Source organism: Egretta garzetta, unplaced genomic scaffold, assembly GCF_000687185.1.
Source record: "Egretta garzetta isolate BGI_Z169 unplaced genomic scaffold, ASM68718v1 scaffold504, whole genome shotgun sequence".
NCBI lineage: Eukaryota > Metazoa > Chordata > Aves > Pelecaniformes > Ardeidae > Egretta > Egretta garzetta.
The window spans coordinates 880,452-892,262 of record NW_009259535.1 but is presented as its reverse complement, the minus strand read 5'-3'; the positions used below and the strand labels follow the sequence as shown (position 1 = coordinate 892,262).

The 11,811-nt window shown below is 43.7% G+C and overlaps 1 protein-coding gene across 1 annotated transcript in view; it reads right to left on the bottom strand.

Moving 5' to 3' along the window:
* The window catches only part of LOC104125231 (probable phospholipid-transporting ATPase VA), a 124,700-nt gene extending 114,881 nt beyond the window's left edge, over positions 1–9,819 (bottom strand). Inside the window, exons 1-2 of the mRNA XM_009637655.2 lie at positions 9,779–9,819; positions 489–570 (exon numbers count right to left, since the gene is read on the bottom strand). Of these exons, the coding sequence (XP_009635950.1) occupies positions 489–570; positions 9,779–9,819 (123 nt within the window). The remainder of the gene's footprint in view (positions 1–488; positions 571–9,778) is intronic.
* Positions 9,820–11,811: the final 1,992 nt, after the last annotated feature.

The window sequence follows — 11,811 nt, the reverse complement described above, 5'->3', positions numbered from 1 at the left end:
TTGCGTGTGGGGAGAAGGAGGAGGAGGAGGAGGAGGAGGAGGAGGGAGGAGGAGGTTCGGGTGTAGAAAGAAAAAATTTCCGCTGAAGTGTTCGCAGCTCTGCACCGGCCTTTATGCGAGGTCCCTGAGGAGCGGCCGGGAGTTTTTCATCATCTGACTCATTTCAAAATACCCCCCCTTTCTGACTGAAACCGTGCGCCAGGATCGTTCCCGCCCCTGCACTTAGCACGGGAGATACAGCGTGAAGCCTCCTGACTCCCCGCTTCTATCTGCTGCGCCCGCTCAGCCGGTGCCAGACGGACGGACAGACGGACGTGGTGCCTGGGACAGCCCCAACAACCAAAAATGAGGTTTCTGATGGAAAGCGTTAGGCGCCGCCAGCCCCGCACACGCCCAGGCGGCGGTGAGCTGTAGCGTGTGTTCAGTTTTATGTGGATTTTTCTAGTCCCTTGTGGTAGGTCTTTCCAGTGAGGGAAAGAAAATGCTACCTCTTGCTCCGAGGTTTCCGCTCCGCGCTTTCTGGAGAGAGAGCTGTAGTTGCGGGTGAAGGTGGAAAGCGTGATGGATGGCCTTAAAATGGAAAAGAGAGAATAATCCAGATCAAAAGACATAGTCTAAAGTCACGAGAAAGTAAATGGATGCAGACATTTAAAGAACAAATAATACGAGAATACTGAAGATTATTGCTACCGGACATGACTAAAGACTTTGCAGCATCACTTTAGGTTGGGATTTAACAGTGCACCCTTTGAATATGGGATTCCTCAGGCAGTTTGAAAGGCTGCCACGGGTCACTCCAGGCCGTGTCTAAACTGTAGGGTGGATGCATTTTGTGGCATGATCCTGTGATATCCCAAGGTGGGATCATATTGAGTACAATAGCAAGCCCCTGATACTTGTTAGCAGGTTTCTTGTTATCACGGAAAATAAGCATAAAATCTACACATCTAGTCTTGATTCGAAGTCAGGTCAGACCTGGGGCATCTTCTGGGGAGAGTACCTGGGTCCCACAGTTCTGATGCTGCCGTGACAAAGTGCCTGCAAACCAAGAAGTGAAAGCCATTGCTTCTGAATCTTACAGCCTGTGGTTGTAACACAGTGCTATATCTTCATCTTCCTTTCCCCTGTTTGCAGTATGTTTGTAGTTGCTTTTAAATGTGTGTAGATAATTACGAATCCCTTTCAGGCCCTGAGAAATGAGGTGAGTGCTAATTCAGCACATGGCCTGGTAGTGGTACTGTGTGAAGCCACAAACCCTTTACCGATCCTGCTCTCAACTCTTGCGATGATGCTGCAAACCTAACAGGGATATCCTGGGTTTCCCAGCTCTTGGAATATGGAAACAACAAGGTTTTAGTTTGTGCAAGGGGAAAGGGGAGAATTGGCCTGGGTTTCTTTCCTAAGTCTGTTCCTTTGTTGATAAGGGAAAAAGTACTTATCCCATACAGAAAAAGGAGAAAAAATTAAAAAACTCCCAATTTTAATTTTTTGTGTCCATTTTTTTGCCTTGGTTAACCAGTTCCTGACTTGCTTACACTTGGGGTTAACTTCACAGGTGAGCTGGAATGAACAAAAGTCCTTTTCCTGTTCTTCAGAAATGCCAAAATGGGATAAGGAGGTCACAGTAACACGCTGCGATGTTCCCAGAAACTGAGCTTCACGCACCTGAGGGCTCCTCGTCGGCTGTGGATACTCCAAAAAGCAGGTTGCTGGACCTTTTGGCCACTTGCCTGCCAGCCTCTGTGACCCACTGTTTCATGGGGCTGGCTCACCCTGGCCCCTGAGACCTCAAGCACCGTTCAGGCTTCATCTTTTCCCTCTAGCTTGGATGTGTAGTAACATTAAACTTTCAGTCACCAGTGCTCAAGTCAAGGTAAGAAAAGATAAATGCTGACATACCCCTGAAGCTACTTGTTTAGGGAAAACACCTGTGTATTGGCAAGTTTGCAGAATCTAATCTCTGGGATGAGTTGTGCTTAGACTTAGCGATATTGGCTGAATCCTCGACACCAGATGGTGACCAAATGGTCAGTTAGAACCCCACAACTATCAGAGATGGTTTATAAGTCAGTGGGCTATATTTTAAAACCTGTTTTACTTGCGTTTGGGTTTGGAGCATTCAGTGTTCACATTTAACAAGCTTTCTTCCACAAATAAAAGAGCAACAGGAAAAAAACTTAAGTTTAAAGATATTAAACAGAAGCTGAAAGTTCTTATGAAATCCCCAGCTCAGATAGCTGAGTTTTACAAATAGACACAGCAGCAGAAAGATAACAAACAATTGGGCAGGAGCCTCTGAAGACTCCTGTGTTTGTTTGCTAAATCCTTATTTTCAAAACAGTTTAAAGCCTTTGTATTTGAGCACGCCAGCCAAGGGCCACCCTTGCAAAGCTTCACTGTAAAAAACAAGTAGAAAGTATGCAACACCCCACTGGTCAAGAGCTGAAAAATTCTCGTTCTCATATCATTGACTGTGACTCTCTTTGTTGCTAGTAAACTGTTCTTTTATTATTATTATTATTATTATTATAGGCAAGCTAGAATATCACTAGGCAGTGAAGGTTTTTCCATTGACCATAACCACCTCTCAGTCATGTGAGGAGTCCAAAGTCCTGGGTGTTTGTATTAAAACCTGAGGACATGTAATCCATGATAAATAAAAACAAGAGTTAGTCTTATTTTAAAGTGCCTATAAAATACAGTGCTTGCCAGGCTTTGCTAGACAAAGACTTTGGCAATGTAGATACTCCCAAGAATTTACTCTTCTTTCCTTTTCTAAGTAAAACCGTGCCTAAGGTTTGAGAAAGCATAAATGTTTGTATCTGAACTCATATTTGGGCTCTCCCTGCCCACATGGTCCAAGTGCATGAGGTTGCAAATAAGAGGCAGGCTGCAAATTCAACCTGTACAAAATACACATGCACAAGTCTGGCCCTAGTTTTTGAGTTGCAAAATGACAAGTATGTTGTTTTTGTTAATTGGGATACACCTACACCTCCTTTTTAAGGAGTCTTCTGGAGGAAAGGGGGCAGAAGGAGTTTGGCTTTCAGTCAGTCCAGGTGGCATGTGGTCCTTAGAAGGTATCACCCTCAAGAAACGTGAGCTAACTGGAGAAGTCTGAGGAGCCAAGAGCCAAGGACTAGATTTACTAAACTGAAATGTGGGCCCTTTGCTATTTTTCAGGGTCATTGGGGCAAAGCACTAAAACTGAGGAATGTCTGAGGATTGAGCCATCCCTGCCATCCATAGATGTCTCTTTCCTGTGCAGACTCTTCTTTCGTTGTCACATAGCTGCTTCTGAGCGTCCTCCATCTCACTGGCCAAACCTCTCTGCATTTTGCTGGGTATCTGCTCTCTGATTTCTCCTGCCATTAACCTGAATACCAGCCTCTGATGCCCAATATCTCTTGAATTTTAAGCTCTCTGTACAGATTTTCTTCAGATCAAGGACAAAATTGAAAAAGAGAAGGTTCTAAGCATCAGTTATGCTGATAATATGCCCAATGAGCTCATCTGTGATAGCTTAGGCCGTTAAAAGCTGAGTCTTCAGGTATGACACTGTGTTTAAGGCTAGAAGGAACTATGGGATTGTCTGGCCCAAGATACTGTATTAACTTGGCCTTTTAGATGCCACACACCCTACAGCTTGAAATCATTATCGAGTTCTTATTATGTGAGCAGGCTGGTTGCTTAGAGATGAGGTATCCATTTTTTTCCTCTTCTCAGAGTCATCAACTCTGATCGTGTTTGAAGTATTTTCTATGGTTTGGGGTTATGTGGGTATGTGAGAATCAAAACATCCACCAAAAAATGCCTTTGGCCTGATGGTTGCACGGAACAGTTTGAAAATGGCATCCACCTGAACCCTAAGGATGAAGATGCCATAGGCAAGGAGAAAGGATCCCAAATATATGACTGATACAAAAACTCATGAATTGACTTGTCATGGGTTTTGAATGCTTGGAGTTATCATTATTCCATTTTAACAATTAACTTCTTCCTGTCATCAGAAGCAAATCTAATTTTAAGACATTGTCTAATTTACTAGGCCACTTTTGTAGTATTTATATAATCCCAAAATAAAGATTTCTCCTGTTGGATATTGCCAGAAACACCTATCAAATTACCCCTCATTCTTATAAAGAATCACCTTTGTTCCAAATGACCTATTTTAATAGTAATATGCTTAATATTATGGAACCACCCAGAGGGCTCAGTCAGAATCTAGGACTTAGAGAGCTATAAAAATAGCTGTAAAGACATGGTACTACACATCAGACAAAATCTGTTCTGCCCTTTGCAGATGAGACATATCCCATCTGGCTCTCCATAAAGGGGACAGGCATACATGTTTCGAACTAGCAGAAAGAAGGCAAGAGGCTTTCAGTGTGAACAGCCTGCTAAAAATGCCAGAATTGGATGAGGAGAGGCAACAGCCAAAATGGCATCATTCCTCATTTCCTTCCATTCTGCAGGAGGTACATAGATACACACAGATACACGCATGCACGCAGGGAGGCATATGTGCATATGTGCAACAAGCAGCCTCCAAATCCCTTTCCTTAGTTTCTCAACAGCCAGAGAAGGGAGATTTGAGTCCCAAGGTGAGCAGGAGCCACGTGGGAAAGACAAAGAGGGATGTCCAGTGTTGCAGCATTAAGGGAAGTGGACCTTGTGCAGGGTCCGAGCAGTCCCGCTAGACCTTTTCAGTGCAATGGTAAGACATTATTGAGGAGCAGCTTCCACCCTTCAGAAGTGAGAATAATGTTACGGGGATCTAGCAAGTCTCTCACATTCTGCAGCCGTTTCACTGAAATGTTTTTCCCCATCTACTGTGCCCCAAGGGCACCTGCGTCTCGCATCCTGCAGCTATGTGTTGCAGAATCTCCTGCTCCACCACACCATGAGCCCGACCCTGCTGTTCAGCCTGATCTGTGGTTCACAAACAGGCTGTGTCTGGCATGTGGGGTAATGGAGAGGGAAGGAAGCTGCAGCACTGTGAAATACATACCTTTGATTGGTGTCTTGTGTGGAAAGAAGCCTGCCTGGAAAACAGAGGGGTGCCATGTCCTTTCCTCTACCACCTGAACAGCCACGTCTGCTCTATGACCCTGTCTGCATGCATGTTCCTGGCAAATGAGCCGGCTGGCCCCCTTGGACCCGCAAGGACTGGTGACAAAGGATTTAGAAATCTGTACTGCTGTATAATAGACTAGGTAAGAACCTAGTCAAGGTGTAGCAGAGGCTGGAAAGTAAAGAAAGAAAGCATTCGAGTAGCTGTAGTTAGCTTATAGGCATGATACTTGTGGAAAGTATCACTCTGCAGATACTTAACAACCATCAATATTTGAGTTGTAAGGACTAACCGTATAGAGCTACTGATCAGCATTTAGAGCTTTCAAATCTGGAACTTCTCTCTAATAATCTCAAATTACTGAAAACGTATCATCATAGTTGGTGGACAGAGACTGGCACTTCTTGGGCACCAAGAACATCCTAAAGTAGGTGAACAGGTTAGGTGAAGCCCATGCTCAAAAGCACTTACCACCTTCCACTGATGGTAGGAGTCACAAGTGACTAGCATGGAGGAAGGTGTCTCCCTGGTAGGTATCCAAACCTGGATGAGGTGAATTTCCCTCTTAGTGTCTTGCCCAAGCAAGCCCAGAGCACTGAACAACGAGTTCTCCACTGTGAAAGACAAGGGGCAGGATGGGGCACACGCAACAGGACATGCCTGCAGGAGAAGCCCCAGCCATGTCATGATTCCGTGGCCACTGAGCTGTGCCTGGCCCACCTCCCAAAAATTATAATACGCAGTGGCAAGTTGCCTCTTTCTGCAGCAGGAAAGCAGAGACAGTTCGTTACCCACTTAACCTCCCCCCTTGTAGCAATACTTTTTTTTTACAACAGCTTAATGTTGAAGGTATTTACTGGGGAACACCCGTAAGCATTGCTTCAGTCCATCAGCTAACACACCAATTCGCGGGGACACTGAAGAAGGGGAAATGCAGGAAAATTGATGTAATTAACTGCAGAAGGAGTAAAAGCAGACAGACACTATTTATAGAAACTGCAGTTTGGGAGGACACAAAAGTTAATATCCTTGCTGCAGCGCTGCCAACTCTTGCTATTTCATGGTGAGTCTCACAGTATTTGTTGCTGTTCTTAAAACTGCATGTCCTTGTATAATGGGGTCTTGCAGGAATCTTTGCTCGCTAAGGCAAGAAACGGTGGTTGGAAAAAGCTTGAATGTGGGAACCCCAGAAGCAGAAAATAAGTAGGAGAATATAGAAAGACATAAGTTTATGTTTTGGAAAAAAAATGTGATTCTTAAGGCAATTCTGTGGGTTTTTTTTAATCCTGGTAATTTTTAACACCAAGTGCTTGGCAATGATTCTGCTCCTATAGAAACTGCTGTAGAACTTCCTGTACACAAGGAGTCAAAGCCTCAGTTCCACATCTCTCTCAGAGAAAATACTGTCTCAGGATACTGTTCCTGAATGCCAAAGTGGGCGTCTCTTCAAATGAAGAGATATTTAATGACCCATCACGCTTATATTTTGCTATATCTAAGTTTCTTAAAAACTTCTCCCAAAAAGGCTAATTTGAGTTCCTTGAATGAGTTTGTACAAGCAGCTGAGGGGAGCTATGCCTTCACTGGAGAATTAACAAAGGGAAGCGGAGGCTCTTCTGCTATTTGGTCGTTAGTCAGGATTGCTTGAAGAGAAGGTTGTGCAAACCAATATTACCACATGATTTGTTTGCTGGCTAGTCACTATGGTCAGTTTGCCTTTGGATTTTGTGACCATGGAGGGCAAAAACAAGACTCCCATTCAGCTCAGATGCTGGGTACGCAGAGAGAAGCGGTGGCTGCAGGCTCCTTCTCCTTCTGGGAAGGCGAGTGCCGCTTTCAGTCTGCTGCAGGTCTAGGCCAGCACTGATTGATTGTCTACTGCCTAGTGCTGACTCAGAATGGCCAGGCTTAGTACAAAATGGTGTAAACGGGCTGTAAACAACAAGATTTGAAAAGAAAAGGAAGGAAGAAACCTCAACAGCAGGAGAGTGAAAGGGTGACTTTCCCACCTGTGGTGAACTCATCTGTAAGTAGAACTGATCGGAAGGAATTCTGGTTCATTGAGCCTGACTGCTTTCTCTGAAACCTAATAGCCTGAAGAGCTTCTGCTGAAATTAAGGCAGAATTCTCCGCGGTACCTGCTGGGTTTGTCACGAGGCTTGTGATACTGCTTATGGGGAGGTTTGCCCAGTCTGCTCTTCCACTTGCGGCAGAGGCAAGGGGTGCCCTAAGGTCTGGGATGGATCCCTGACTCCACAACGCTCACCCCTGGTACCTGGGGCTCTTGTAGATGTTCAGGCAGCTTGCAGGCTTCTTAAAGTGTCTATTTGTATTATCAGAGAAACTGTCAAATTCAAGATTTTAGTAACTTGCATCCTGAAAAACACTTCAAATAAAGGAGTGGTTTGGGACCAATTCAGACTATCTACAAAATAATATACCAAAAAGTAGAAAATTCCTTGTAATAGAGCAATGCAAGCTCCTGACGACTTCTGCTTTTAATACCTATGCGCAAATTCAGTGCTGAATGCCAAGATCCAACCATACAACTGTTTGCTACTCCCTTAAAAATTTCAAGCCCAGACTGCTAAAAGACCATGTCCTTTAAGAACACTGTGATATGTCAAACTTATTGTCTGTGTTCATATTATATGCCACTGGCCATAAGACGTAAGTCATACTTTTGGCCTACTAAGCCTAAGGAACTTCAGTGGAGACCTGCTTTTAATAACAGTATCTAACCAAGTGTTTCTGCAATGCTAAATAGACCTGATTTGACTTCTACTGAAGATGGTTCAAGAGATCTCATGGATTCCCTAGAATTTCTCAACAGTTTAAAAACCTGTAAAGGCTCAGAGACACTCATTATTTGTTTGGTTTTGTTTTTTTTTTTTTCCTGGTGTAATACTGAAATTGGTATTCTCTAGGTATAGTGATTCTTCTTACTGTTCTGTAGTTCTCTCCACTGTGTAGAGCAAGCAATAGCTAATCAAGGCTGTATGGCAGTGGAGTATATAAGCATCAGATAAAGCTAGGTACCGGTGGGGAATGTATGTCACAGAAACAGCTGAAAGATGATTCCTGATTCAGACTTCACTAATGCAATAAATAGAAGCTTGTACATCAAAGACTGTATATTAAAATGGGAGGGAAGGCTTTTTATAATTAACTAGCTTATCCTGTGTTTGGAAAAACAGAAAATGAGTGCTGGCATTCTTCTAATCTGGAAGTAGCTCTTGGTGGTAGAACAAAATGTGTATTTCTCCCCCCTCCCCGCCCCCGATGTCCAGAAGCTGAAACTTCCAACCGGTTCCCTGTGAGTGGCACTTCCATGGTGCTGTGCTGGCTTACTGGCTTGGGAAATTGCTGCTTCTGCTTTGTCAGCAGTGTCAGTGATCCATGTTTCTTTCCTTATTCCAGTCTTCACTGCTGGCCTTAATTTAAACAGGTTTTTATTGTCTCTGTTTTTATATTTTCAGGTAATACTACTAATCCCTGCATGATTGAGAGCAGCCATAAACAGGCTATATATACTATAAAGCACCCACCATATGTACGCAATATAAACACACATACACGCGCCCATTGTATGTATACACAGTCTGTGCATACACACACTGGACCTATCTCTGCATAGTATACAGAGATGTAGTACAGTGTGTAGTAATGATATTGTAATCTGAGAGATTTCAGCAGGGCATTGCTTGCCTCTATTAAATCAATTACATTCATTAGGCTGCAGCAATAATTTCACACGGCAACTCAAGCTCCTGTAATCCTTGCAAGAAAAGCACTGGACCTGAGATAACTAATGTTTTCAATAAATAGTATGTGAGAAACCAGAAGGAATGCCAGTGAAAGGGTGGTGTATCAACAGTAGTTAGAAGAAATCTGAAGAGCAGCCAGCATAATAAATTTAAAGGGTGGAGGAGAACTGCAATGGCAACACAATGTTTTGATCAAAATAAAGCAATTTTTACATGTAATGAAGCACTAGCCCATGATTTTTAAAGACGCATGCATTCAACAGCCACAAACTGTCTTTCAGGTTTACAGGCTAATATATCTTCATATTAAGAAAGGATATATCTTATAATTGTCTTTCAACAAAACACCAGACAGCAATGAGAAACAGAGACTTCTTTTTTACACAAAAAAATCTCCAAGTTTATATGGCTGGAATTAGAAGTTAAGCCAGTAAACCGCAGTGAGTGCTGTTTATTCTTAACATGTCGATTTTCTCTCTGCTGTTACTCACTCTCTGCTTGGTTGCAACATGAAAACCTCTCTACTCTTCTGCTCTCTGACCCTGCTTGCCTGGTCCTCTGCCTGCCTCTGTCCTAGCACAGACCTTGGCCAGATCCCCATGACAAACTGTTGCGAGGTATGTGCATCAATCAGAGGAGTGCTGAAGTGTGATCTGCAACCAGCATAGCTGTGCCAGCAGAAACCCCTACTGTGGATTAAGACATATCAGCAAAAGCACTCTCTTACAGGAGGACTTTTCTTTTTCTCAAGAGGGCTGCAACAAGCGCTATCAGCAGAAGTGGAGTTTTCCCACTCTACCCTGCAACTGGAGTATGAACACTTTGCCGGAGCGTAGCCTTTTGCTACCAAGCTACCTCATACAGCAGCACTTGGAGCATAAATTTGGCTTTCTGCACTCCAGACATCAGTGTTAATAACAATATCTTCTAAACTCACACCACGGCCTTGGTGCTCTCTCTGCCCGTTTCCTCATTCATCGTCCTGCTTTGCCCTGTATCGTTCCTCTCAAACATATCCAAGACAGTGTATTTCACCTCACCACCATTTATTCTGTGTAGTCTGATCTTTACTGTCACATTCTCCACATACTTTCTCCTACCTCATGCCTGCCCTCAGAAAATTATCTTCCTATTACATAGATATGAGTATTTTTGTATTAGACTACTAATGCAAGGCATATAAAAATGAATCTTTTTGTTCCCTAAGCCCCGCTAATGTACAGAAGAAAAATAGTACATTTGGGTCTTTTTAATTTGCCATCTGGTATTTGGAGTGTTGGGACTCATTTTTCAGGCAATCGGGACTAAATTCCTGCTTTAGTTTTTACATGAAAACTGAGATTCTCAAATAATAACACAATCTGATTATCTGGGGGTTTAAGGATTATTATTTTTTATCACCCGCCTTTTGTTGAACAAACTAGTTCAAATCCTACAATACTTCTTTCTTCTCTGCCTAAAACCAGTAAAAACCATGTAACCCCTCCCCAGCTCCCAAGGTCCAGGCTATGTCGATGAGGGGAGAAGGTGGCACGAGGAAGCACCCAGACCTGAGCTGCAGTTCCGAAATGATCAACAACTCAGGCAAAGCCATCGGACCTGTGAGGACAGGCTGAGAGAGTTGGGCTTGTTCAGCCTGGAGAAGAGAAGGCTGCGGGGAGACCTGATTGCGGCCTTTCAGTACCTAAAGGGGGCCTATAGGAAAGATGGGCAAAATCTTCTCAATAGGGCCAGCTGTGACAGGACAAGGGGTAATGTTTTTAAAGTAAACCAGGGTAGGTTTAGACTGGATATAAGGAAGAAATTCTTTACAAGGAGGGTGGTGAAACACAGGCACGGATTGCCCAGAGAGGTGGTGGAGGCCCCATCCCTGGCAACATTCAAGGCCAGGTTGGACAGCACTCTGAGCAACCTGATCCAGTTGCTCACTGCAGGGGGGTTGGACTGGGTGACCTCTAGGCATCTCTTCCAACCCAAAACATTCGATGATTCTGTGACCTGAATAGTCACCCTTCAACTTCAGTGCTAAGACTCCATTCACCACAGGACAGCTAATTTGGGAAGGAAAAGGTGTCTCGCCCTGTCAGAGGGACAGAGGAGCTTCTGCTTCTGCTGTGCATGCAGAGTGACCCTGTGTGTGTGTGTGTGTTACACTTGTGCTGTTATACTGAGGAATTAAGATCACTCCTGAGTAAGTAAGAACACAGAAAGTAAAGGATGCTTCATGAAGGGGGTTCAGCTATTGCCTTGACACAGTGGTCACTGATTGCAGGGGCTGAGATCCTAGCTTTTAGCAAGTGTGCACAAAGCCTTGAGGTTCTTCTGGGAGACTGGGAACTTATGTGAGAATATGTTATTTAAATGTCAAGTGACTCAATTTGACTGATAAAACAGATGGAGCGACTATGCAGATAGTACAGGGTTCAGTCAAATATTCCCCCCACCTCTAAAGCTTCTCTGTGGATAAAGGCCCCATAAGCAATCCTTGGGGCAGAATTCTGTCTTCTTTGACTCCTCTATGCTTAAAAGCAAAGCAGAAGCAAACCTTGGGCACAAACACCAGCATATAATCGCCTGGAGTGCTTTATTTTTAGCTCAATTTTTGGTCCCAAATATTGTCTTGGTCTGTGTCACCTACCAGTCTTTCAGGAAATGTCTGGCCAATGGTTTGGAGTGTAATATGTACCAGTATTTGGGAGGGCATTATGAAGGAGACAGCTTAGCTCTTCAGATGTGAACAGTACCATCCTAACAGTCTGCAGAGATTGGACCCTGGCCCATTTGATTTATTGTTATACAAGCAGCCTCTGAGGCTGAAATTTTGTCCTTTCACACTTCCATTTAACCCATGATTTTTATCTCTTCCCTTTATATTCTCTTCTCCACCTGACTAGCTTGCTTTGTCCCCACAGTGAACCAAGAATGTAATTTTTCTTACCTGCAGACAACATTCGCCCTAATTCCCCCATC